The sequence below is a fragment of the Anguilla rostrata genome, chromosome 2 (genome assembly GCF_018555375.3).
Source record: "Anguilla rostrata isolate EN2019 chromosome 2, ASM1855537v3, whole genome shotgun sequence".
In the NCBI taxonomy this organism is placed as follows: Eukaryota; Metazoa; Chordata; class Actinopteri; order Anguilliformes; family Anguillidae; genus Anguilla; species Anguilla rostrata.
The window spans coordinates 53282080-53307502 of record NC_057934.1 but is presented as its reverse complement, the minus strand read 5'-3'; the positions used below and the strand labels follow the sequence as shown (position 1 = coordinate 53307502).

Here is a 25423-nt window from a genome sequence, read left to right as displayed (position 1 = left end):
CAAAAGATAACAACTATGCCTCCCAGCATCTGATCCAATCATGGCTGCTTAAAGGGCATGGACAAGATGGGGGCCAGAATGCACAGCACAGAGTGTCTTCAGACAGTGCTTTTAACCTTAAAAAATGGCACTGCTGCTGGAGCATTCACCTTCCCTCTCACAGAACCTCCAATGGAACACTTCTGCTCGTGACATTCTCTTAATTTGGGACCAGCTGAACCAGCAGGTTATGAAGTAAAATAGTTGGCTTGCAGCATTAATTCCTATTTGGTCCTTAAACCAGTTGCACCAACCTAAAGTAAGCTTAGTTACACCTGTGGCTGTTTGTGTTCATGATGCATGTGCTGTATTTCACATTCCTGTAAATAAAATCAGTAGTTATTGCTAAACTGATAATATTAGCCTTTACATTTCAAAATAGCAAATAGCCTACTGGAGCAGCAGCAACACAAACGTATTACTAAACCGTATCTGCATTTTTAGAGAGAAAAAAAACTATTTGTAATAATTGCATTGATATAATAAAATATTAAAACAATGTATTCAGAAACATGAAAGTGATTTGAATTAATTTAGCAAGAAAACACAATACCGCACTGACTGCCAGATATAAAAAGTCAGTCTGAGGGTGGCACAGCATGTGGTAGATTTTTCATATCACTCCACAATATTTTGACACATGATGTGCATAAAACCAATATTCAGTCACAGTGGGTGATGGCACACCATTTCAGCTGAAACATAATCCTACCACAGATGAGAGCAAATCTGTAAATTGATATAGATATTTAATGTCTCGGTCAGATGTAAGCATGCTTTAATGCTTTAATCTCAAATTACATTTTTATTGGCTTCTTGTTGTGCAATCTATTTACAAGTCATTACAATATTGTTTTGTTAACAAACACAGTATAGCCTACTCATAATTTATCTCAATTTCATTTGTGGAGAACCAGTTTAACCAATGCCTCCTAATGTCTGTACTTGGTGCTTGACTTATGCCCAGGCAAAACATAAAGATATGTCCAGGTAGCGCAACAGGTGTATATCCAACATCTAATTTAATACAGCTTCTGATGCAATGTCCTGCACAGGATGTAACATCAAGCCAAGGGTAAGTCCAGCTGGTGCAACCAGCCCTTGGAATGTTCTAATAACATTATCATCATCAAAGGTGCTTAGACTTTGTTGACAACTTCACAACTTTTAAATGGCTATATATATACCACAAACGCATGCACGCACGCACACACGCATACATGCACGCACACACGCATGCACATACGCACACACACACAAGTTTTTTTTCTTTGCCATGCTTTTCAGTTCTCACTGATAACAGTATGAGAGTAGTAGGATTTATACTGCATAAGTCCCATTTAAAAAATTAACGAATGTTAAAAAAATGTTAACGATAGCTGAATGTAAACAAGGATGACACTTTAACACTTTTACAGCAAATAACAGTAGTATATCATTGATTTTTACAGATAGCAATCCTTACTTAAACAATTGGTGATCAGTCGACCTGAATGGCGTGAATCCCTTATCTAATAGATTTGATGCAAGACAACTCACAAAAGGACACTTTTTTCCTATTGAATGCACAATGCTAGAATATACAGCATTAGATCACTTACAATCCGCTTCAAGAATGGCTTTAATGGACCGGGTGAGTTCCCTGGCCTCCAAAACAAGTGTTGAGGCAGTCAAAGGTGTTTTCCCGTCAAATCGAGCTGCCCCAGCTTGGAAAAAGCCAATCCTTGGGTCATTAGGTGCACTGCAAGGAAACATCCCCATTTTTAGAGGACCAATCTCAAAACCTACTTGCTCACCAGTGACTCTACTGGTGAGAGAATGCACAGTATAACTGTAGTGGCATAAATAGGGCCATGCAAAACCAGTCTTCACATTTTGTTAATATCACTCATATGCAGATTCAAAGCAAAGGCAATAAATAAAATACTCACCCAAAATGCCCTTGAATAGTTCACTGTTGTTTGTTTCTTTCAATCATACAGCTTTTAAAACTGAATTAAGTGTTGCCTCAGTTGTGCATACATTTTTATGCTTCACAAAGGAATCAACCTTTAACTGCACTGTGCACAAAGCTCCCTTTCTCTGAAGGAAAACAGTATCCTCACACATTTCTGCCAACATTGATACATTCTCTCGTCTCTGTCCCCTTTTTCAGGAGTTGTATTGTGGGAGAAAGATTTCATAATCCCAGCGAATGCTCTGGAAACCAGAACATGTTGAACATTTTCTTGACAAAGAGATTTTTTTTTTTCACAATGCATAGAATAAATTGAACGCACAATTTCCTTATCCTGAATTCTCCATGGTCATGGTTTGTGTAAGTGTTTTTTTTCACGGCAGTATTGTGCTGCTGACCTAATGTGAATGAAAGCAATTCAGTCATCGGACAGCCATGTTGAAAACCAGGGCACAGTGTTAATATTATGATTGGAATGAATGGTGATTGATTGGTTTTAGGTAGGGTTACACTGACAGGGTTAAACCCTTAATGGGCTCCCCAGCCAGTAGGGTCTTCATCAGAGAGCCTCAGTATTTGCTGTAATGTATGTGTCAGGATCAGCAAAAGACAAAGTCTGAAGACAAAACATTTCATTGTACAGAGTATGTAGTTTCTATTTTCCCTATTTTCAAGAGGAAGGTAAAAATGTGCCTGTGCCTTTTCTAGCTCCATTTGGTACATGAGTCCAAATGGCAAAGTGTGACTTACAAAACCGGAACCTTCTCAGTCATTTAAGCATAGGGGTGGTATGCTGGTTGGCTGGAGGTTGTCTAAATGAGCTCACCTTCACTGTTTTCTACAAATCACAGATGGAAGGGAATAATGAATGTTTTTTTTTTTGTGCACTAATTGACTCAAACAATAATCCCTTGCCTTTGCTGTTGTGCTTTGCTTCTCTCTGTGTGTTTAATGGAACATGGAGGTGAGGAACTGTGTAGCGTAAAGATAGGACAAAGCACCAGAATTACCCACACTTCCTTTGGGGGGGTGGGGGGTTGGGTGATCCAAGAGCTCTGTTTTCAATAGGCTCCATAATGTGTTGCCCATAGCAACAAGTGAGCATTTTCTTTGTATAAATCCTTCTGTGAAATCGGACACATTTGTTTGAAAAGTGTGTCATGCTAACTGAGCTGACCCTTTGGTGACTGGCATAAAAAACATGATCCTTTTAAAATCCAGGGCTTCAATATTTTGTATAGAACACATTTTAGGTCAGGTAGATTAAAGGTTATACTATTTCTTATGAAGAAAATACCGTACATGTATCAATTAACAGCTTTAGCTGATTGAAAACATCCTTTTTTTTTTTTTTTTTTTTACCACATTTAAGCAGCATTGAAAATGAACCCTGTGAAAGGTGAACAGTACCATTAACAGCCTGAGTCATGAAAATTCATGAACCAAACACTCACCTTGTTTTTTCATGTTGCACAGGCTATTCTAGGTACAGTGACCTTTTAATTATCTATTTATTTTCCCATTACAGAGATATACATAACATACATTTTTTTCATGATACATGATGGTCAATGCCCCAAACTATCAATGCCCAATAAGAGACTTGTGTTGGAAATCATCTTTATCAATAAACACAGGTACGATGTGTCGGATTCTGCTTTGGCAGCATCCATTTTTACTGTGCTGTCCCAAATAAGTACCCAATAAATAAAAAAATATATGGCCTGCTAAATTCCAATATAAATTTTATTTTTACCTGTAATTTCTCAGAGAAGCTTGATTTTCTGTGAGGAAGTCTTGGACTATCTGTGGGAAAACAAGGACACCTGTTTAAACAGCTCAAATAAATGAAAAAACAATAGAGTGAGAGTGAGAAAGGTTGAGACCCTTGTGTGGTTTTGTATGGTTGAAATGAATGACAAAATGAGAAAGACTTAGAGTGTAGTTTGTGTAGCTGCCACTTGCACGTGCCGGCTATGTAACAAAAAAGCAGCTCATCCTTTGGAGGGAAAGACCTTTCAGGAAAAGAACTGTACACTGCATTCTGCCCCGCCACCATAAAACTGTAAACAGTACAGTACATTCCTTATCAATATTACAGTGGTAAACTGTGCCAGCAAGTCAGAAAGAAAGAGAACCAGAAGTATTTTGTTCTTTTAAGTGCAAGCAAGTGAATTCTATGTCAGCGTCAACGTCAAACATTTATCATGTGCTCCAATTACATAATGCCATTAGCAGAATAACTTGTGACCCTTCCCTCAGATTTAAATCAAAACAATCTATTTAGTGTTTTGTGTGAACTTGTATTAACCCAAATTATTTCACCAGATGAATGCCCACAGTAGGCACACAAATAAAGCCCTGAAAGCTCTATTAAATCCAGTGGCTTTGCCCCTGTGGTGCAATTCCTGCAGGAAATCTCTCTCTGGAATCAGGCCAATCAATCCAGAATAGATTATTTCTCAGTACTGAATAAATGAAAAGGACAGTTTTCTCATTTCAAGGAAGACTAATTGTGTGTAATTGCCTTTGTGGTAAAAAATAAATAAATAAATAATTAAATACACAAATAAACAACCCCAGAAAAACAAACCTCAACCTTTTTAGTGGTTTAACCTGCGCTACATCAGCTAGTACAGGCCCTGACAGCTTGATAGCTTTAGATGTTGCTGACCTAAACACCACTACACCACCACAAATTTGGAGTTCTTGACCACAATAACTTTTAAAAAATGCTCTAAAAGACTCAGGAATGCATTGGGCATATAATGCATAATTTGGATAGTCCTGTTCTGTTCCTCATAGTAATACCTGTCATCAATCAACTTTAATCCAATTAAATGCAAGTATGTGTTTTTCACAGTTTAGAAAGTTCAGTAATCATCAATATGAACTTGACAAATGGTGTTTCAGAAGAACAGTAACACTTGCCCTTATTTGACTTTAGTCCTGATTGAATCAATCAAATCAAGACACAAAATTGATGGAGAGACATTGGAAGCCTGAGCTAACTTGAATGGTTTGAACTGCTGACAGAAATACCCTAACTTCAGTGTGACCCTGCTTCAGGCATGACTAAGGTTAGATAAGCTTATCTTCAGAGCCCACAACAAGGTCACCATTTAACTTGACTTTTAAAAAACACAGACAGTTTATGTCAATCTCATATTGTGTGTGGTTTACCTCCACAAATTGCAACAGCTTCCCCGTGGACACCTCAAGATCTTTTTTAGCAGCCTCAGACTTGCGTAACTGACTCTCCAGTACAGCAGCTCTTTTTGTTAAATCCTGTATTTCCTGTTGTAAAAACAACAAAAAAACATAAATGAGATTAGGGTTAATAACACCTGCTACTGATCCGTGAGTACCCACATCAACAGAGAAGCTGAAAAGCACTTATTTGGGGTAAACCTTTTTCACCATTTTCTGGTATGGTTCAAGTAGTGCCTATTTTATATGCAAAGAAAGCACCAACAATTGAAGTATGCCAAAATAATACAAAACTGCACCTCCACAGTTTATAGTTGAAAGTCCTGTCGTCAAGTCAGAAAAATTAACTATATAAATGTCTTTTATATTTGACTGTCCTTTAGCATTTAATACATGCTATAACTCCATACTGTGTTATACTATGCTTGCTCACAACAAACTGTCAAAAAAGTGATTTTGATTCTTTAAATAAACATCTTCAAATATTCTATGGATTTAAGTTACCATTTAAAAAAAATATATATAACAATTTATTGTGCACGTACTATACATCCCTATCCCTGCTAAGATCAGCTTAACAAACTGTTTATCAACATTTTTTAAAGTAAAATGGCATTGGTACAGCCTAAATATTAAAAACTGGAAAAAGTATTGCCTCATGTAAGTTATTTTGCATCAGAAATTCAGCTCAATAGAAATTGAATGAACAGCAAGAAATCACAATGTAGTTTATGCCAGCAAAGAAAATGATGATACCTTCAAATGAAATGTTAACTACCTATAGAACTACCTAAAGACATGTTTAATGCTCTAATGACCTGTAAGATTGTTTTTCACCCTAAAAATACCTACATAAATAGAAGTCACAAAGATAACATTAAACTCATTGCTGCATATCATCTCAGTTACTGAATAATACAAAGCAAACAGTGACCTACTTTACAGGGAACAAGAGAGATATAAAACCAGGGCTGGAGTATTTGAGAGCACATGAGGAAGGAGGAAGTGACATGCAGACCAGCCTGCTGCTACCTTAAAATGGGTGGGTTTGTCAACTAGTTGTGACTTCATTTCAGCTATCTCTGCCTCCAACAGGCGGATGACCTCTTCATAGTCCATCTCCATGCCCCGGGCTTGCATCTGAGCAGCCTCTGCCAGGTAGATCCGGGTCCGGAGAGATTGAGTCTCCTCAGCTCCAGATTTTGCGTCCTGTACAGCAATTACATCACAAGTACAAAAATTCCATTGTAAGCTGGCATCCTGGAGGCCTCCCCAGTAGATCCCGCACAGACAACACAGGCCACAGGCAAGCAGGCCCAAAATGGCTCGTCATTAAATCACATGCCTACCTTACATGACAACAATGGAGAGTGGATAATTTGCTCTGGTTTCACTTTGTCTTGCTTGATTGCATTCTTTGTATTGACCGCTCTAATGATTTTGTTTTGCATGATGGGTTGTGAGACGAGCACAGACAAGCCTATGCTTCACAGTCAAGACAACTTGATGGATGCACAGGACATTATCACAGCTGGTAAACACCTTATGCAACAGATGCTGAAAGTGCACTGTGCAGTTATGTACAGCTACTGGGGTCATGCAGAAATACAAAAGCAGCACTAAAAGAAGCTGTATGGCTTTGATATCATGGGGTATCCATACTCATCTGTACAGCCACATCTACCTTACATCTCAAAATTTCCCATCATGGAAATCTGAGTCTCCCCTGATCATGGTGGACACAAACTGCTCCGCCATTTCGTCTCACTGTCAGACGGACCCATATAATACAGAAGGGGGTAGATGAATTCAACAACTCTGGCCTTACAACACAGAATATGCCATTGATAAAGCCTGATTTATACTTATGCAATACTATTGACGGTCCAACTGTTGGTCACATTCAGGAGGGAGACTTTCTAAAAGGCTGGAAAAGAAAATACCACACAGACATTATGATGATTGTCTGTTTACCTCCCCTTCTTTAGGCCAAAGACCTTCAGTTTATCGCTAGATCTGCTTGCTATTCAAAGATTAACTAGCAACGAGTGGGAAAAAACTATTGTTTGTGAGCAGGAGAACAGATGTGGAGGGGATACTCCAATCACAACCAGCCCTCGCTTCTAAGTAAAAGTAGAACCTTTAGAAACATATTGTGCCACATCATCTCTTCACAGTAGCTACTGAAAGTACTGAAATTCATTATGCAATAAAAAATATTTTCTCAAATGAACAGAAACTAAAACTTACAAGTTCAAATATCCCACAGGGAGATCAATTTAATTTAAAATGTTTCCTTTTCTTTCACTGAATGATAAACTGAATGAATGAATTAAGTATAAAGCTGTGGAGTCACAAATCAGCTGGTAATCCTATACACAAAAAATCCAGAAATAAGCATGAACCAGACATAACCAAAGCACACAAAGTAGCTAAAATAACATCATTCCTGACCTCTGAACAATATTTTAAATTAACATATTTTTATGCTCATCTTTTAAATTACCTTGTGGCCTTAGTTTAATCCATGACTTTTAAAAATACCAGTTAGAGAATCTAAAACTAGTGAAAGGTCTGAGTAATAAAAATAGCAATCTAATTATGCAGAATGTTCTTTGGCTTGCTTGCAAAGATACATAATTATATTTAATATACAGAAGGCAAGGTTTCTTGCTGTGTTCTTCCAATTTCATTACATTAAGCAAATTAACACCTGCTGCTTTCCAACACTGAAGAGTTTCCAGAGGTTTTGTTTATTTGCTCTGAGTATCTTTATTTGCATAAAGAAATCACAAAAAGAGCCAACTCCAGCATCACTTGCCACGGTTTTGAATTAAATTTAAGTCACAAATGTGCTGTACATTTACATATTTTGCCATTTACACATTTCTTCTTTCTCAGACCAAGCTTCTGCTTTACTATGGTATAGTACTATATATTCCATAAATCTCACAATAACATGGTTCGTATCATGCTGTATTGGTATTATTTATGATGATTTATATGTATCTTGTGATGAGTGTCCTTCCAGCAAAGACATAATAAAAATGACTGCACTTACATGGCATAAAAGCTACCCTTTAGAAAAAGACCCATCCATTCTTTCAGTTGAACATGTTAAATAGCTGAAAATATTGTGCATCAGAATGTCCTGAGAGTTTTTAATCTGCCTAGTGAGTATGACGAAATTTGGCGTAAAATGGAATAAGCTGCCTTCCAGCACAAAATGCGAGCTTTTCTGCTCACCTAACATACTTATTTCACTTAATGGTGCCACATGCCTCAAAGTCCGTGGCTCCCTAAGGTCAGCCCTTACAGAAAAATAATATACTGCAATGTATTGTACAAATGTGTACATTTTTGCAATATGTAACGGTAAATACAGTCAGCATAATGTTCACGACAGACATATTTTTTCTTGATTTGTCTCTGTACTCCACAATTTTAGATTTGTAATAAAACAATTAACACGTGGTTAAAGTGCAGATTCTCAGCTTTTACCATAGGGTATTTTTTAAAATCTCAGTTTCACCATGTAGAAATTACAGTCTTATATAGTCGCCTCCATTGGGACGCCATAATGTTTGGGACAAGTAGCGTCACAGGTGTTTCTGATTAGTCAGGTGTTCAATTGCTTCTTTCGTGCAGGTATAAGAGAGATTTCAATATCTAGTCTTGATTCTAGGCTTTTGATTGCCTTTGAAGTCATTAAGTATTTGTCAAAATGAGTAGAGTTGTGCCAATGAAAGTCTAAGAAGCCATTATGAGGCTGAGAAAAAAAAAGAAAAAAAAAAACTTGGGGATACAAAAACATCATTAAGAAGAAAGAGAGCACTAGTGTGTAATGTAAATGAAGTGTAATGTTTATTATAAAACTATTCACATCCTTGATGATGTTTAGTAAAAAGGCTATATGAAATGAAAATGATAGCCATGCTGTATGTTCAGAAAAAATGGAAAATAAGAAAATATTATTATTTTACACAATTACAATAAGTCATTTCTTGGTTGATTCTGAGTACTTTCTGATATTTATGATTCAACTGACCTTTTATTTAATTGATGATGACCCCCTAGCCTCTACTTTATACAGCCATTTTTGCTCATCTTTTCAAAGGTGCCAAATAAATTTGGAGGTAAATGTGTATATTATAGAATCTGAAAGTGCCAACCGTTTTTGCATATATTGTGGCATGTTTTAACAGCTTATACTAAACATATATTATTTCAATGTATTTTCAGGTTATTCTATTTCCATAAGGGATGCCATGGACTGTTCAGTGCTTGCCAGCATTTCACACATGCTATTCTTGATATTCCAATGGCATCACTTAAAATTTGTGACAAAATTTATTTCTATTTTACTGCCAATTTATTTTCCATATTCCCCATTCTCATCTCTAAAAACTCAAGCATTGCTAGTGCAGAATGTTTGTAGTTAACTTTCAATGAGAATTCCTCATGGCATGTAACCACACCAGCATATCCAAATAAATCATAACAGCCAAGACAGACTACACAGCATGGGCATCCAGAGTAATATCTAACCCACAGTAATATCTGCCGGGCAGCCCTTAGTGTCTGATTTGTATTGCTTTGAACTGTGTGATATTACGTGAACCTGATATCAGGCCACTAGCTAGCAGGAAGGAGAGACGACTGATCAGCATAGGATGAGCTGATCTAACTCTGTGATTACATGACAAAGACGTCACTCTCTTTGACTGTTTCCTAGGAAACTGCAGATAGCCTCTCCATGCCCCTTACATGCGAAGAGTGATGACCGATTAGAATGCTGGCTGGTCGACTAGTTGCCTCTTCAACCTTGTATGTGAATTGCAAAGAGCTCATTTTCTGAGACCATCCAAGCCTAAGAAAGGTGCTTACTTGAATGTGAAAAATAGGAAAATGAAAGCAAAAAGAGAAACACCTTTATAAGTCTTAATGAAAACCCTTAATTTGCCATCATTCATTTAAACTGTAAAATGATGGACCGTAATTAACCAAGCCAGGAGGATAACGTATTGTTAGGTGATTAAAAGCAGTATCCTCATTAACTACCACATCGGGTCATCAAATCAAACACTACAAAAGACATCAAAGGCAAATTGTAATGTAATGAATCTTTTGTACATTTCACACAAAAGAATAATTGATGGCACAGTGAAAAGAACAAAGTGTAGTTACATAAAATGCATGAACCTTGGCATATTCAGGTATGCCTCAAAAGAAGGCAAAAGCAAAGATGCAAGAAATATATATAGTGCAGCATAAAGAAGGCATAAACAATTATTGCAATGAGGGTTCCTGGTTCCAAATATGTCAGGTAAAGCCGGATCCCTGCATCCTGTACACACATGGTGCTTCCCGTTGCATGTAACCCTGTATGGCACACTTTTGATGCCAGGGAAAATGTAGGTCACTCCGGAGTATTTATTTTTAAACAGCCACATAGGCCTGTTCCAGTAGAGACTGCACCCACACAGATCGGTTCAAAAGGAGACAAGATAGCAAGACGCTTTGTGTACTCACATGACATAAATTACTGTAGGATGGGTTGAAATAAAAAAATAAAAAACAGACTGCCATTAAACATAATTTATATTACAGATACAGCTATCATGGCAATATATGGTTAACACTATGTGCTTCTGTCATTCAACAACATCTGTTCCATTCAGTGTAACATCATAATCTTTTCTGTTTTGTGTCTTTCCATATAATTCCATATACAAGGCAACAAATATAAATATGAAAATGGCAGCTACATAGCAGTAATGCTGTTACAGCATACGCCACAAATGAATACCACTGGAAATGTAAATATTTTTGTTTAATCATCAGTTGTGATTGTGTTCAGTGTCACATAGTTTAGTTCTAGTCAGGGCCCTCTACAGTTTATTATAAAACATTCTCTATACCGGACATCTCTGGCTCACTAGCACTCAAGTACAGCATTCTAGACAGGAAGTAACAAAACATCCAGGAACCATTCTCTGTTTACCTCAGCATAACCTTCCCAATTACAACTCTATTATAAGCCCCCATTCTTAATGCTTGTAAAAATACAAGATTTGAGGTACTGCCAATGGCACTTAAATGTTATGAAATCAATGTTTTATTTTTTCATCTTTTTTTCCAACCCCTAATGCCAGATAATATTATCTCATGCTGTGCTGGTTAGAGCGGATACAGGTCCATCTCAAAGATCTGAGGTGTAGGCGAACTCCCTAGAGCAGTGCCTGTTTGGGTACATTCATGGATGGAAAAGATGCGGGAGTGTTGGGCATTGTGGGATACGTAATCACAGGCATTGTTTTAGCGTTTATGAAGCTATTCACTTGCCAGTCTTTGTAATTAAACATCTTAGCCCGAAGAGAGAAGAGTGGACTGAGAGTGGAGAGGAAGGAGACTGGGAGTAACTCAATGGTGAAATGCTGCCCGGGGATTAAAATACCATCTGAGAGACTCTTCTGCACTGATGGGCTTTTTCTGCTCTCCTGGGACGGTCTTTTTAAGGGTTCCTGTAGCAAATGGAGCACAGCGTGGTGCTCTTGGAGTGCAGCTGTGACACCTCCCATTTGGGCAGAGACGAGGACAGCCATGAGCAGGGCCGACAGGTTTCTGTGACCCCACAATAACAAGGAGGAAATACGCAAGGCTCAGCCCCGTGCTCCCTTCGGTGAGCCTGGTGTCAGAGTTTCAGGGGCCCGGTGCAGCTAATAAAACAGTGCTCTGTGTTAGCACTGGTACTGCCGCCACCTTTGAATTTGTTGCTTCCCTTGTTCATGCGGAGATTGGCGATCCTGTTACAAAACAATGCTTGTTTTTCTTTGGCCCAACAGAATTGTGAAAATATATCTCTCTGATGACTGTTAGACAGAGTGCAGTATCTGTTTATTATATTGTATATCTGTGTTATTCTCATTTCCATCATTGAGTATTAACAATACATATGTTCACAGGAATATTGCCATTTTCCATCACAAAGCCTGTTGCACTGTTGCATGTTTTCATATTTTAGCAACATTTCACTCAGGGAATGTTATTCATGACCAAGTAACAAAATACCACGACCATCTAATCCCTTTTAAATTCAGTTGGTAAATGGCAAATGTAAATAGCTCTCAACATTATGTCATTTTCTCTGTTGTAATAGCACAATAAAATATGATATGACAATCTAATGCACTAGCTTTCACATGAAAGATTTGAAAGTGCTTAAATAAAGCCACCAACAAAGTTACAAGCTCACTCTAGTGACTATAACAGTGGAAGGGCTCTTTCTTGAAAATTAATCCATTCCAACTCTGCATGAATATTTCACGGAATGTGACTAAAATAATCAGCTAAATTGTTGGCAGTTTTCATGGCGTTTCAACAGATTGACTGTCTAATTTCAGCAACCATCCATGTTTGTGAGATGCCCTATCAATTAATAACCTGCACTGAAACACATTCCAGCGAGAGGACTGTAAAAATTCAATGTCTGTTGCATTCTGACATTTTTGCAATCAGCGCATCAAGTAAGAGGCCTGGCAGAATTTAAAAAATGAATACACAATCTTATTAACACAGGATGGTTTCCCACAATGCCTTCTTTTTCAAACAGTGAAGGAAAACTTTGAAATGAATGTCCTCAGATTCCTAAATGTCAAGAGCTGTCAGTCTATGTGATGCCTTCTTGACTGGCATGTTCATGATCACATTCAATCAGAACACATGCCACTTTGCCCTGAACTTTGCATGAAGTTTTTAAGCAGGTAGTACATTTCATTTCTGCACACTATTTAAAAATGTCATTCACATTGCATAAGAATACATATAAAGTGTCAAATAAGATCTCCTTGAATTCATCGTGGAATGTTAAAGACTGGATACACTGAATCAGAGTCTAATGATGGGTAAAATGTTGATTTGTTATTACAATCAACCAACATTTTCTCTAATTAACCAATACATTAAATGACAGTATTGGTCATTGCACATATAATTGATGTATCTGAAATCATGTTTAATTAAAGCATGCCCCATGGCACCCACACAGTTTATTTAGCTGTCAATTTGTTCAATCCACTTGTCTAGTTTGGCTTACTCATTCGCTTCAGAAACAGTACTGTTCTGTAAACATGGTAATGGAGAACTTGTCTCCATTTTGTTAATGTTGCAAGTGTTCAATTGGTAAAAAGCACAACAAGACAATATCGGCCACATCATCAGTAATCCATCAGTGTACAGAAGATTAATAGTAGATTCATCAAAGGTCACCCCCTTTTTTCTCTACTTTTGACAAAGGTTAAATTCTCTGGATTGGCTTAGGTAGATAGTGGACATAGAGTAAACTCAGGAAATCACAGGTCCCTCCCAAAGCATTGCTCTGTTACACATCAACTTGCTAAAACTTCAGGACCGTTTTTCCCAATGGGCAGTAAGAGGATCCTTTCAGCACAGTTCAGCCCTCTCCTGGGCCCCAAGAATCAAACAAGACAGACAGCGTGACAAAGAGGTGAACCATTTATCCATCACTTTCATGAAAAGAGCATTCATGGCAGGATACACCCACATACTCTATGTACGCAATAAAAAAGCTCCATGAGAGGCTCCTGTCAAAGCAGGGGCCAGAGCAAGGCCACGTCTGGCCCAGGGATGTTTCAGGCACTGTGGAGCACTCCGTTACCTCGCTGAAACTATGGGTCAGCTGACAACAGAGCACCATGCTTCTCAGCTCTGCGTGTGAGCTCGCCACAGTGTTGGATGCATTTAAATCATAGAGGCCCATCTGTAGCCCCTGGGCCCCACAGGTTGGCCAATCATTGGTGTGGTGTTGGTCAGCCCAGCTGTCTGATTGGAGCACCGCTCAGAGAACCGTAAAGAGCGTGGAGAAGTCAAAGAACTCATTCTATCCGCTCTAGAACAGCACATCCACAGCCCAGCACAGCCCTTGTGTGCACTCTCACTTTACCTTCATATTTGTAGTGTGCTGAGGCAAAGAAACCAGTTCTTGGTCTTTTTAAATTACTGAGTTATTTCTCACTCACAAGTTCTCAAACAGAGCAGTAAAATTGTAACTTTCACCACATAGAACAAAGATACAAAAACAGCTGAACATAAATGCACCTTGTTTCATGTTTCCATTTGCTGAAACAACACTCCTACTGTCCTACTGTTTATCAATCTATGAAAAATTTAAAAAAATAAGTATCTCTTTAAATTACAAATAATTGTACCAAAACGGCATAATTATTTCTGATATTTGTAACTAAGGTTGTCAGAGGAACAATGCATATTTCCCATTAAAATAATCCAAATAATTACATCAACTATAAGACCACAATCTAAACCAAGATGTTCAAGACAATGAAATGTACATTTTTCATATTCTGTAAGCCAGATATCAAAATATTGGAGCCACAAAAAATAAGGAACCCAATGCATGCTCAGTCTTGCTCGTGCCATGGCAAGAGATTAGAATGTTTAAAATTCTGACATTGTGTGGACTCTGGTGTTTATGTTGACAGATACTATCACATACATGACCCTCCACAGCTCTGTACCAGAACACAGTGTCCCAGCTTAAGGGGCTGGACTGGTGTGAGGCTAGTGTCAGATTTCAGGGCCCCCTCAACAGTGCACAGCAGCTCCTCTCAGCCAGGTGTATGAGCAGAACGCCCCCTAGTGACTGCCCTGTCGAACTGCCCCGCTGCACCAGCACAAATGTAGCAACAGCTTTAAATGCTTCCCATTTACCTGCTTAACCTTCACTAGATCCTCTTGCATTTGACGCTGAAGGCCTTCTGACTCAGCCAGCTGATCCTGTACAATTGAATACAGGTGAGAAAGAAATTACATGCCGCCTATTCAAATATATTTAAAATCAGATTCATTTAGGTGGAAACACAAGAGGAAACTAAAAAGCACAGGATTCGGTCCTATATTCCATATGGGGAAAAGTGTTGTGCCAGTTGATAAATAAGGACTAAAACAAATACACAATCCATATATTGGTAGAAAAATAAGATATCCTTATCTGTGCCGAAATAGTTTTTTGTTCAATTTCCTAGTGAATAAAATTCACTAATAAAATTTAAAATCTGGTGACAAAATTTTCAGCAAATCCATTCAGCTAATTCTGCCGCAGGTCTGTGTGCAATTTAGTTGTCTGTAAACTAAGCAGAACATGTGTCCCAAAAGTATATATATATATATATACCAGCCATGCTTTATTACACCAGGCATCCTTACAGCCAACAAGCCATCTCTTATCCTTAGTGTCCCTTTCCATTCATCTTCTTAAGCCTATTATTTTCCTGCTGCTTTATTTGGGGTAAAATGACATGCCCAATTGATCTTATAAATTAATTAACAGGATTTATAATAAATGTTAACTTCTGCTTCTAGTAAGTGCTACTGATATATTTCTGCTCTTATGCCACTGACAGCAAAATGAACAACTTCTGACCTCTGAATCATATGTATTTCTCAGTTGTCTGAAAATTACCTGCAGTTTCTTTATTTCTCTTAAAGCCTCAATGTGGTCTTTCCTTAGTCTCTCCATTTCTTCAAGGTCTTCAGAATCTGATGTATAAACCTGGGGGATGCGCAGTTTGATGAATTTAATATCTGCTCTAAAATGTACCATCAAAACCATGTCAACATAATTGTCAAACTGAGGTATAGCTAAGCAGCCAAACAATGACAAAGATGATGAAGAAAAAAGGAACAGGTCAAATTAAAACATCTAGTTTCTGCCCAGCCATGCTTCTTGGCTGCCATTTCATAATTGATGCATGAGTATTGCATTGGTTGGTTTATCATCTAAATAAATGCACTGAATCTATGGCATTGTTTGGGAGTACCCACCTGTTGATGTTTTGATGTTTCCAGAAGGCTAGTAAGATCATCAGATGTAAATCTACTTAACCCTTGAAGTGCAGATTCACTGATCTGCACCTTGAAGAGCTCTCTGGTAATGGCCTCAAAATCTAAGCAAATCAACATAAAAACATATATATTTAGATACGTGCAAGCTGATGTTCAGCTGCTATGACATAATGTGAAGGAAAAAAGCACCCCCACTCAGTGACAAGAAAATGCTTTCATCATCACAGCAGTACACAGTTATGCAGGGATTGAGCACGTATACTAAGGCAGTACTATTCATTTGGCACAAATCCTTTTCCTGGACCATCTTTAACAATATATGTTCTGTTTACACAGCTGATTCATAATTATTCATTCCAAATTTATTTTCTGTGGTTTCAGTATGCTATATGCCTACTATGTGAAAGATTGAGATGTACCCCACGCTCTATCCACCACAAAATAAAACATCAGAACATCATCTGAACTTGATGAACTACTGGAGTCGTCAGGTCCAGTCAGTTGATGGCAATGGGCCAGCATGCAAGGACCGTATTGGAGCTCAGTGGCAAAGTGAAGGATTTCCTCTTACCTCTGCAGGACACTGTACCAGCCGGATCTGTTCTCAGCCTCTCTCTCAGCAGCTGCCACTCATCTTCTGTGGGCGTTATTCCCAGGTACCCAAGCGCCTGAGGACACAGCCACTACTTATCACACAGAGTGTTTTTCCATTTGTCTCCATTCATTGTACAGCACAGTAAATTGCAGCTAGGCTGCCTTTTTATTTATTTTTTCTTTTTGTGCAGTTGGAATTTTTGTAGAAAATGTAAAAGTAAATACACAAATATATAATATTGATCAATAATCATTATTATGCTAGCACCCTTAAGCTGGTAAATACTCCTTACCCTTAAGTGCCTACCTTTTTCCTCTTAGTTTCAGGTGAAGAGACCCAGGGGTGAACTGTGCTGGTCTGGGCAATGAATTCTGGCATGTACACTGTACGCTTTTGGTCCATATCAACTTTCACAAGGCATGTTGGGGTGGGGGTTAGGGCAGAGGCTCTAACCACATGCATTAGTCCACCAACCCCTGCCCTCTCAGCAACTCATCACAGTTTACCAAGTGATGAATCCGTTGAAAGCTTGTGTAGGCACATCACCTTAGCCAAAGCAAGTCTGACCCAATGCAGGCAGAAATTGCGCAATGCTGATCAGTTTTAAACTTTGAATTAACTGTGACTGACCTGCCTCAACTTTTCGAGCTTTAGGCGGCTGCCGAAGCTGTTTGAAACTTTCCTGTGAGTGGACAAACTGTCTGCCCTTTCACAGGCAGAAATCAGATCTGTAAACAAAAAATCCAGGCAGGTTAGAAAAATAAGAACTTTTCTAAAAAGGCTTAAATAAAAGACCCGAGGGCATGAAAACCAGTGAGCTATGAGTAAAAGATGAAATAAAAAACGCATACTGTATCAGCTTGACAGGAATTGGTGCTTTAGAACAATTTTGTGCAAAGTCTACTTAAGGGGTACAATTCAACAAGCCAGAATATTCCAGCTGTTCAGTCTAACTAACTGACTAAACATGGTGCAGAAACAGGCAGTGTGCAAGATGGGAGTGGGAGTGACACGTCTGAATTTCAGTGGTACTGAGTAGATGAGAAATGCAAATTTACTAGAGCAGAAAACGAGATTCCAATCAATGCTGCTGGTAGTCTTTTAGTTGACAGTGAAAGGGACAGCACAAAAATATTGTCTGCGCGTTTCTCCTGTGAGTTTTTATGAACAATTTTTGCAACATCCTATATTAGCTCCTAGAAGCTCCGATGCATATGCTGTCAGCTGCCACTTTTTTAATTCTGCAGCACAGCCGCGCTGTCATTGTGATGGAGGAATACAAACTAGACAGACTGCAGCCACCAAGTCGGCAAGTTGCTTGAGCAAGAAGATAGGGACTTAGCTGCTGACTGCCTCCCCTTCCTGGGTGCCACCATGACCAAGTATGACCAGTGAGCAGGGTTGCTGGCCCCAGTCACTGTGGCAGCCGGGACTCCATATCAGACTATGGGCTGCATCACTATACTGAGACCAAATGTATAATGGTGTCTTCAAATGTTGTTCTGAAAATCGAAAAAGCTTCAATCTAGAAAGGTCTGAAATAAAACGCTTAAATATAATTTTAGCTAAATATGGGAATATTAAAGTTGGTCTCTTATGGAGACACAGACTAGGAAAAAAGATAATAGCCTTAATGAAAGTTTGTTTTCTGTGGCAAATTGCCTTAATAGATCTTCCTGAACAGCTTAGCCATCACCAATAATGCACTTCTCCACGGAAAAGACAGCACAAGCAACATTTGCGCAGTGGGCACAGACTTCAACTTAATTTCTGTGAACCAAATTTTCTTGGTGTCATCTAGCATGCAACCACTTATTTCGAAAGAAGATTAAATACAGAAATCAGAGAAAATCACCCAAATCCATTTGGGTGACACGGAATTCCTCTGGTGTTAGCATGCTGTTCACGTTGTCATTTCACAGACAGGCAGGATGTTCGACACCTTCCAAATGAGCAGTCTGGCAGTCGCCTCCCCGCCTCTCTCGCTTCCTTCACCCGGCAGCTTGCCATGTGCCATCTGTCCGCTGTCTCATGCTATGCCCGTTGAAGCTTGTTGTAAGTATCAAACAACTTCTGCAGCACGAAAGCTGTACCGCACTCAAGCCCCAATTCAATCTGACCGAGACATGCTTTGAGTGGTGATTTCATGCAAGTGTTTCCCCCCCCCTTCTCTCAACATCAAACTTTTGCACTAGCTTAACTAAGCAAGCTACTAAGAGAGGGGAAAGTGTTATTTTCTTTCAGTTCCCCAATATGTTCAGTTAATTTATCTGACTGGTCAGCTTTTGAGATTTGAATGTTTGAATTCATGACTCAGAGTTCCAATGTAACACTATAGATCTACATTCAGAATTTCACATCCGGAGCAAATATGATGATGATCAGCCACAATCATTCTAGGTATCCCACCTGATGAAAAAATCTCTTTCTCTGTTAACAGTTATGAGGTATTACAAATCCTGACAAATGATGCGAGAAAAGAGCAAATATATATGAAAGACTGTTTTCTCTAGAAGTACTCAAGAAAGATTCCACATCTTTCAAGTACCAGCAGAACAACCACAAACTGAAGAGATGAAGTTCTCAAGATACTTGGCTATTTTCTTGCTTCACCATTCTCAGTGAAAAGACATGTGCAATCAAAAAAAAAAGAAAAAGAAAAAAGAACTGAACAATGTCTGCAACTGCTAGGCTATGGACATAACATCTATTGTAAAGCCTGAAGGTCATCAGCAGGGGAAAGGTAGTGGAGGAGCAGTACCTTGTTCACCATTAGCTCCATCATTTGGTGACCTGCAGTACTGCAGTTTTTCCCTGTGCTCCAGCCACCACAGCTGAGTACCTTAAGCAATCAATGCCCAAATTAAATTAATCTGCAGCAACTGAGTAGGAGGGAACATTCATGGGGAAATCATGGAGGGTGAAAGCCAAACAATTCCAAGAATTATTTTTTTGATTTTTGCATTTTTCTTTGGAACATTGACTTTAGTTTAACTACTTGATTTGGTTTATTTTCAAGCCAGCAAGCAGATTACTTAGGCACCAGAACGGGGCAAGCATTTAGTTTTTTCCTTCTTTGTGTATCCTCCTTGATACATGATAATAAATGAATCAGTATGTTCGCTTATTATTGCACTATATCTTCTGCTCTGTCGTAGATATTTAATTTAACACACTAGAGCAGACAACATGCCCACCCCTGGTTCTGCCTTACACATATCCATGGACAAGATTCTTACACACACACACACACACACACACACACACATGCACGCACACACACACGTGTATACACACAATTATATATAAATTAACTATGCTGTGAAAAGGGATTTAAGAATGCAACGGGTCAATATTAATTAATTAAGTAAGTGCAGTCAGTGGTTTGGTTATGTGTGTTTTATACATAGAAATAGCATGCTCACACTAAAGGAGGCATCTAAATCATTTCAACTGTAATATATATTTCCACAGTTATTAAGAACAGTTCAATTGAACACCATTATTAGAATATTTAAAATTCAATTCTGGGATAACATGATATATCTTGAAAGTGTAATCATAATTTCCTTGGGTACTGTATAAAAAAATTAATTAGTACTCATTACTAATACATAACTGCCTTGGGTAAAACCCAAGGAGGGATTATTCCGAGTGCATACACTAAAAAGTTCCATTTATAGCATTTATATTAAAAAAGGGTGTAACAGTATTTCTACACATTTAACTGAGATGCACATGCAGTGATGCCTTTCAGTTTGTATTTTTACAGGGAGTTTCATATCTCATCAGCACAAAAAAATAAAAATAAAAAATTAACCGTGAAGTTCAGCAAAATTGTGCTACCATTGTCAATTTGGCATTTCATAAATCAACACAACTCATAGTCTGGCCCATCATTCCAAGGACAGAAGCAGAGCCATATTTGTCATATTTCTCAGGATTATTGTGGATCACTGATAGGAGCACAGTGACAGGGCTTTTCATAGCTTCTCTGTAAGGGCTATAATAGAGCTGGGCTAAAGTAGTGCACATATAAAACTGTCCACCCACTACCTGGTGCAGGACACCATATACCACTTCTGTCCTCCTAGTGACAGCTCTCCACATCTTATAATGATCCGACGTGCGCGTATGCACACACACACACACAAACACACACACACACACCCACACACACACACACACACACACACCCTGAATTTCCCTAAGGGAACTTCCCTACGGGATCAATAAAGTTTCTATCTATCTATCTATATAGCAAAAGCACACTGGAGTCATTCCCGTACAAAAATACCAACACTCAGCATTTGAGAGTCTCTGAGCAAGAGAACCCTCGCCCCCTCAACAGAACAAGTTTGCGCAGGGAGCATTTCACCACAATGGTGCCTCCTGGAACCGAGAGCAGGAGAGGACACAAAACCCTTAGCAAGAGGACCAACAGAAAGCCAAATGCCTTGTGGCGCACACACTGAGTCATATGATGCTCAAGCTCTCGCACCACAGCAAAAGGGCTAAGGACTTGCTTTGAAACATGAGCATTTCATCTCTTTTCCTCCACAAGTGATCCATTATTTTATCCTGAGGGTCAAAAAAATCTTTAAAAAAACTGAAGAGTTATTTTAAAGTATTGTTATCAGCTCACAGAGGCTCATCATGGAGTATGGTATGAAGAAAAAGAGCATTTACATAGCTCTGCTGTATCACAAGATGGGAATGGAGATAAATCTATTTCACAATGGGTGAAGCACTAAGAGAAAACAATCAAACCTGTCTAAGACACTGAAAATTTATATATATCTGTAAATCACTCCCAATTTACTTCTCGTACTTCTGACATAATGTTGGGAATGTGCATAAACAAGGAACCAAGGGATTTTTTGATCAGTCTGCATGGTCGATGTGACAAAGATTGGCAAAACCTATTCAAAATGACTGTGGCAATCCATCGGGAGTGAATTGCTGCAGGGTGGATACACAATGTACTGAAATGTTCAACACTTCCCCAGGTGGAATCTTGCACCCTACATGACTTTACACTTAATGAGTACATGCTGTTCTACTCTACATCTCCCCCATACCTTCTGATACTCACAGTCATTCCCAAAAAAAAATGTGCGAAGCTGCTAATAAATATTTAGAACCACGCTGGCACTGGGATTCACAAAAATAAAGAAATAAAGATTCCCTTATTTCACTGTGTTTGTAATATAACGTGCGCCTAATTGTTGAATCACAGCTGTCTGAACTACATGCAAGTCCGATGCAATTGATCAGCGTATCCATAGTTCTGATCAGCAATTCAAGTGGCCGCTAAGTGTCTTTGTATGCATGAAAGTGCTCATCCACAGAGATGATCCTGTCCTCCACTGTCACTTAGCATAGCACACATCCACAGAGATGATTCTGTCCTCCAGTGTCACTTAGCATAGCACACATCCACACAGATGATTCTGTCCCCATGTCACTTATCATAGTACACAGTGTACGAAAAGTCAAAAGTCTGGAGGGCTGACCTGACTGTCAGCCCAGGGAATCACTGCGTAACTAGAGTAAAAATGCAGCTAATACCACACCATTACAGAAAATCCGCGAGTGCATTATAATCCCTGCATCAGCCCCATCAGCATCCTCTGTACACAAAAATTACAACAGTGAAATGTTAGTGCTGAAAGAAATGGCGGAGTTGAAAGGCTTTTATCACTCTACAAACTGAGTAAACACTGCACTAAAACTTTAAGCCATCTCAGACCTGCTTTCAGAAAAAGCCGTAGCAGGACACCATCCTTTTTTCTCTTATTTTACACCAACAGCACAGGCTTTTGAGCTACACCAGCTTCTTTGGCCTTTATTATTATTGTTTTTGTTGTTGTTGTGGTTATTATTATTGTAATTATTAACAATAATAATAATAATAATAATAATGATGTCATTTTTAAAATGCTACAGCACACTATCCGGATAGTGCCAGGCATTTTCACTGTAGCATGGTACACAAAGCAGGGAGAACATGTTATTACCCTGAGTGGGGCCAAACTCAGTGTATGTTTGCGTTGGTCAGCCCTCCAATATAAAACAGATTTTTGAACCTCTGTATCTCTTGCCATTTCACAACCAATCTCAATGCCATTTCACAGATGGTACAGACGTTCTGTAATAGGCAAGTACAGGCCCACTAAGCTCACAGTGAGGTAGATTAGGGATTCACAAGAAAAAAGTTTTTTTTTTTAAATAGCAAGCACCATTAACTTACATGGCTGCCTTTTTGAGTTGACAATTATTTTAACATAAAAAGACTATGTGTGTGTGTGTGTGTGTCTATGTGTGGGGTGGTCATGCTTTGCAAAAAGAACATTTGTGGCCCCACTACACCAGTAATGAGCCTTCAGTCAATACATTGCACAGTTCATAAATCATTATCTAAAGGGTGTTAAACACCAATTAATTTGACTGAGAAGCACCTTTTTATTATGGTAATTTCACAGAGTTCCTAGTTTCCATGGCAACAACACCCACTCTTAACAGCAGAAGAAAAAGACATTTTCATTATATGGCCCTTGCCAGGTTTTTGAATGTCATCGATGCCCACCTACCTTTCCACAAATTTGATTTTCACTCATGGTAAATTGCATTTACATACCAAGCTTACTTGATTTGTTTAATGTGTTCAAATCTACTGTTACTCACATCAAAAACTGAAACTATTGGCAACTTCAGGGCAGACATAAAAATTTGCCATCAATTGCATTGACAATCATGGCTCCCCAGTATTTCCTAAAAGAAGGGAGTCCAAAATGACAGGTTCTCCAATTGATACGTTGATTTCCAAAGTTTCTTCCAGAACGGCCTCCACAAAGAATAATACTGTATATCCCACCTGCCTATAAAACAAAACTATCACAAGGGAAGTATTGGCCAGAGAATCTATAGCAAATGGAAGTGATCAGCTCAGCAGAAATAAGAGGAGAAGAAGCTATAACCAACAATCTCAGATCTGCCTACAGAAAATATGTCCTGAAAATCCTCTTAATGAGCACATCAGCAACTTTGCTATTCAACTTTGCAATTCTCCAACCACAATGATAATGTATATCGCTCATTGAGCTTATATATTTTAATGTTGGCCTCATTATCTAAACCAAATTCATAGCATTACACTGAACCTCTGCTCATGTACTGTAATTTTTAAAAAAGAGTGTTGTATTTAAAGTCATCATGACCTTAAGACACCTCACCCATTCTCAAAGAACAAACCTGCAGCCTTAATCCATTCATTCCTGCCTGCAGTTGGCATGGCAACAATCTGACCTTAGGATGGCGATAACATTCCCTCCTAATTACATATTTTGTGACTTAAACATGCAGACAAACATACTAAGGTTCATAGCAAGGTCAGTCGCTTGTTCTGAAGAACAAACCTCATTCAGATAGTTAATAGTACAGCTGGATAGTCATACTGCTGTGGTTAACAGACATGTACATACACACATATTCATGCACACCCATGCATGTGTGTGCATTCATGATTGTGTATAAAGACCACTGGCATTGATTGTCAACAGGAATCTTGTCATTGTATGCAGTCTCAATTAGGCAATGTTCTCTTGAATATACAAAGAAAGAACATCTTATGCATCACCATCAAAATTTAGACCATGGAATGTGTTAAAGTTGATGGGTTCAGCAGATGACATTGAATTTATAGTATACAAATACATAATAGTTATACAAATACATAATTTCCTATGTGTGTGTTTCTGCTCTGTGAAAATGACCAATGAAAAATCAGCAGGTTTATCCAATAAGAAAGGGCTTTGTTGGATCTCTTATTTAAGGATCATGATACACGCATATGTCAGTAATATTGAGACTAATCTCTCTCCACATAACTCCCATCTTTAAAGATTCTACTGTATATCAATATAAATATCAGTGTTTGTAGGAGATGTTAAATTGCTTCATCAAAGGGAAGTATGGCTTTCAACACTGCCAGAGTGAGAGGTGCAAGAATTCCTGCAGCATGTGTCAGTAAATAGGGAGGAAATACAATACCGGCATTTGAGTCTGCAACAGTGGCGCTCAGTGGCGACATGCCAGAAGCCTGCTCTGTCTTTACAGGGTCCACTTGGAACTGCAACAGGTGAGCACAAAAACACAGACAAAACCCAACATCAAGCACCATACGCACAGGCGCCATTCTAAGTAGTCTGTTGTTAGTTATACACTTGCCTAAAAAGGACTTGGGATCCACAGTTTAAGGGAGATTGAGGCTCCATGCACCCCAGAATTGGTGAAGCTATGTGATATCAAAGACTTGCTGATTGGTCCCAAATATAGTGCATTGTTATAGACAATTTCTGGATTGGTTTCAATAATGACTGACTGCACGTTGTTGCCCCACCCATTACAAGGCATGATTGTCCCATTGCAACACCACAAAATGTGAAGAAAGACAGCAGAATTACACCAGGCTTACCTGACTTAGTTTTACAGAAGGCAAGGTCTCACTTCCAGTGTTGGGTATTGAAGACATCTTAGGAACCAGAGTGGCCGGAGGAGACAGAACGCTCAACCCCGTGGGCCTCAGGATCTGGCCGTTTCTGTTAAGTGCTGGCTGCAGAGAGACGGGGCTCTGGGGCCCACTACTGGAGCTGGAGGAAGACCTCCGCCTAATGAAGGCAATTTCCACTGTCGGGTCTGGTCTGTAGAGGAAAACATGTCGAAAGTCCAGTTGTATACCG

The 25423-nt window shown here is 38.8% G+C and overlaps 1 protein-coding gene across 1 annotated transcript in view; it reads right to left on the bottom strand.

Moving 5' to 3' along the window:
- Nucleotides 1-769: 769 nt before the first annotated feature.
- Nucleotides 770-25423, bottom strand: part of stxbp4 (syntaxin binding protein 4) — a 41480-nt gene continuing 16826 nt past the window's right edge. The window contains exons 11-21 of the mRNA XM_064323081.1: nt 25159-25384; nt 24735-24813; nt 17313-17410; nt 16659-16755; nt 16067-16188; nt 15705-15794; nt 14954-15019; nt 6239-6415; nt 5180-5293; nt 3753-3802; nt 770-1780 (exon numbers count right to left, since the gene is read on the bottom strand). Of these exons, the coding sequence (XP_064179151.1) occupies nt 1633-1780; nt 3753-3802; nt 5180-5293; nt 6239-6415; nt 14954-15019; nt 15705-15794; nt 16067-16188; nt 16659-16755; nt 17313-17410; nt 24735-24813; nt 25159-25384 (1267 nt within the window). The 3' untranslated portion in view covers nt 770-1632. The remainder of the gene's footprint in view (nt 1781-3752; nt 3803-5179; nt 5294-6238; nt 6416-14953; nt 15020-15704; nt 15795-16066; nt 16189-16658; nt 16756-17312; nt 17411-24734; nt 24814-25158; nt 25385-25423) is intronic.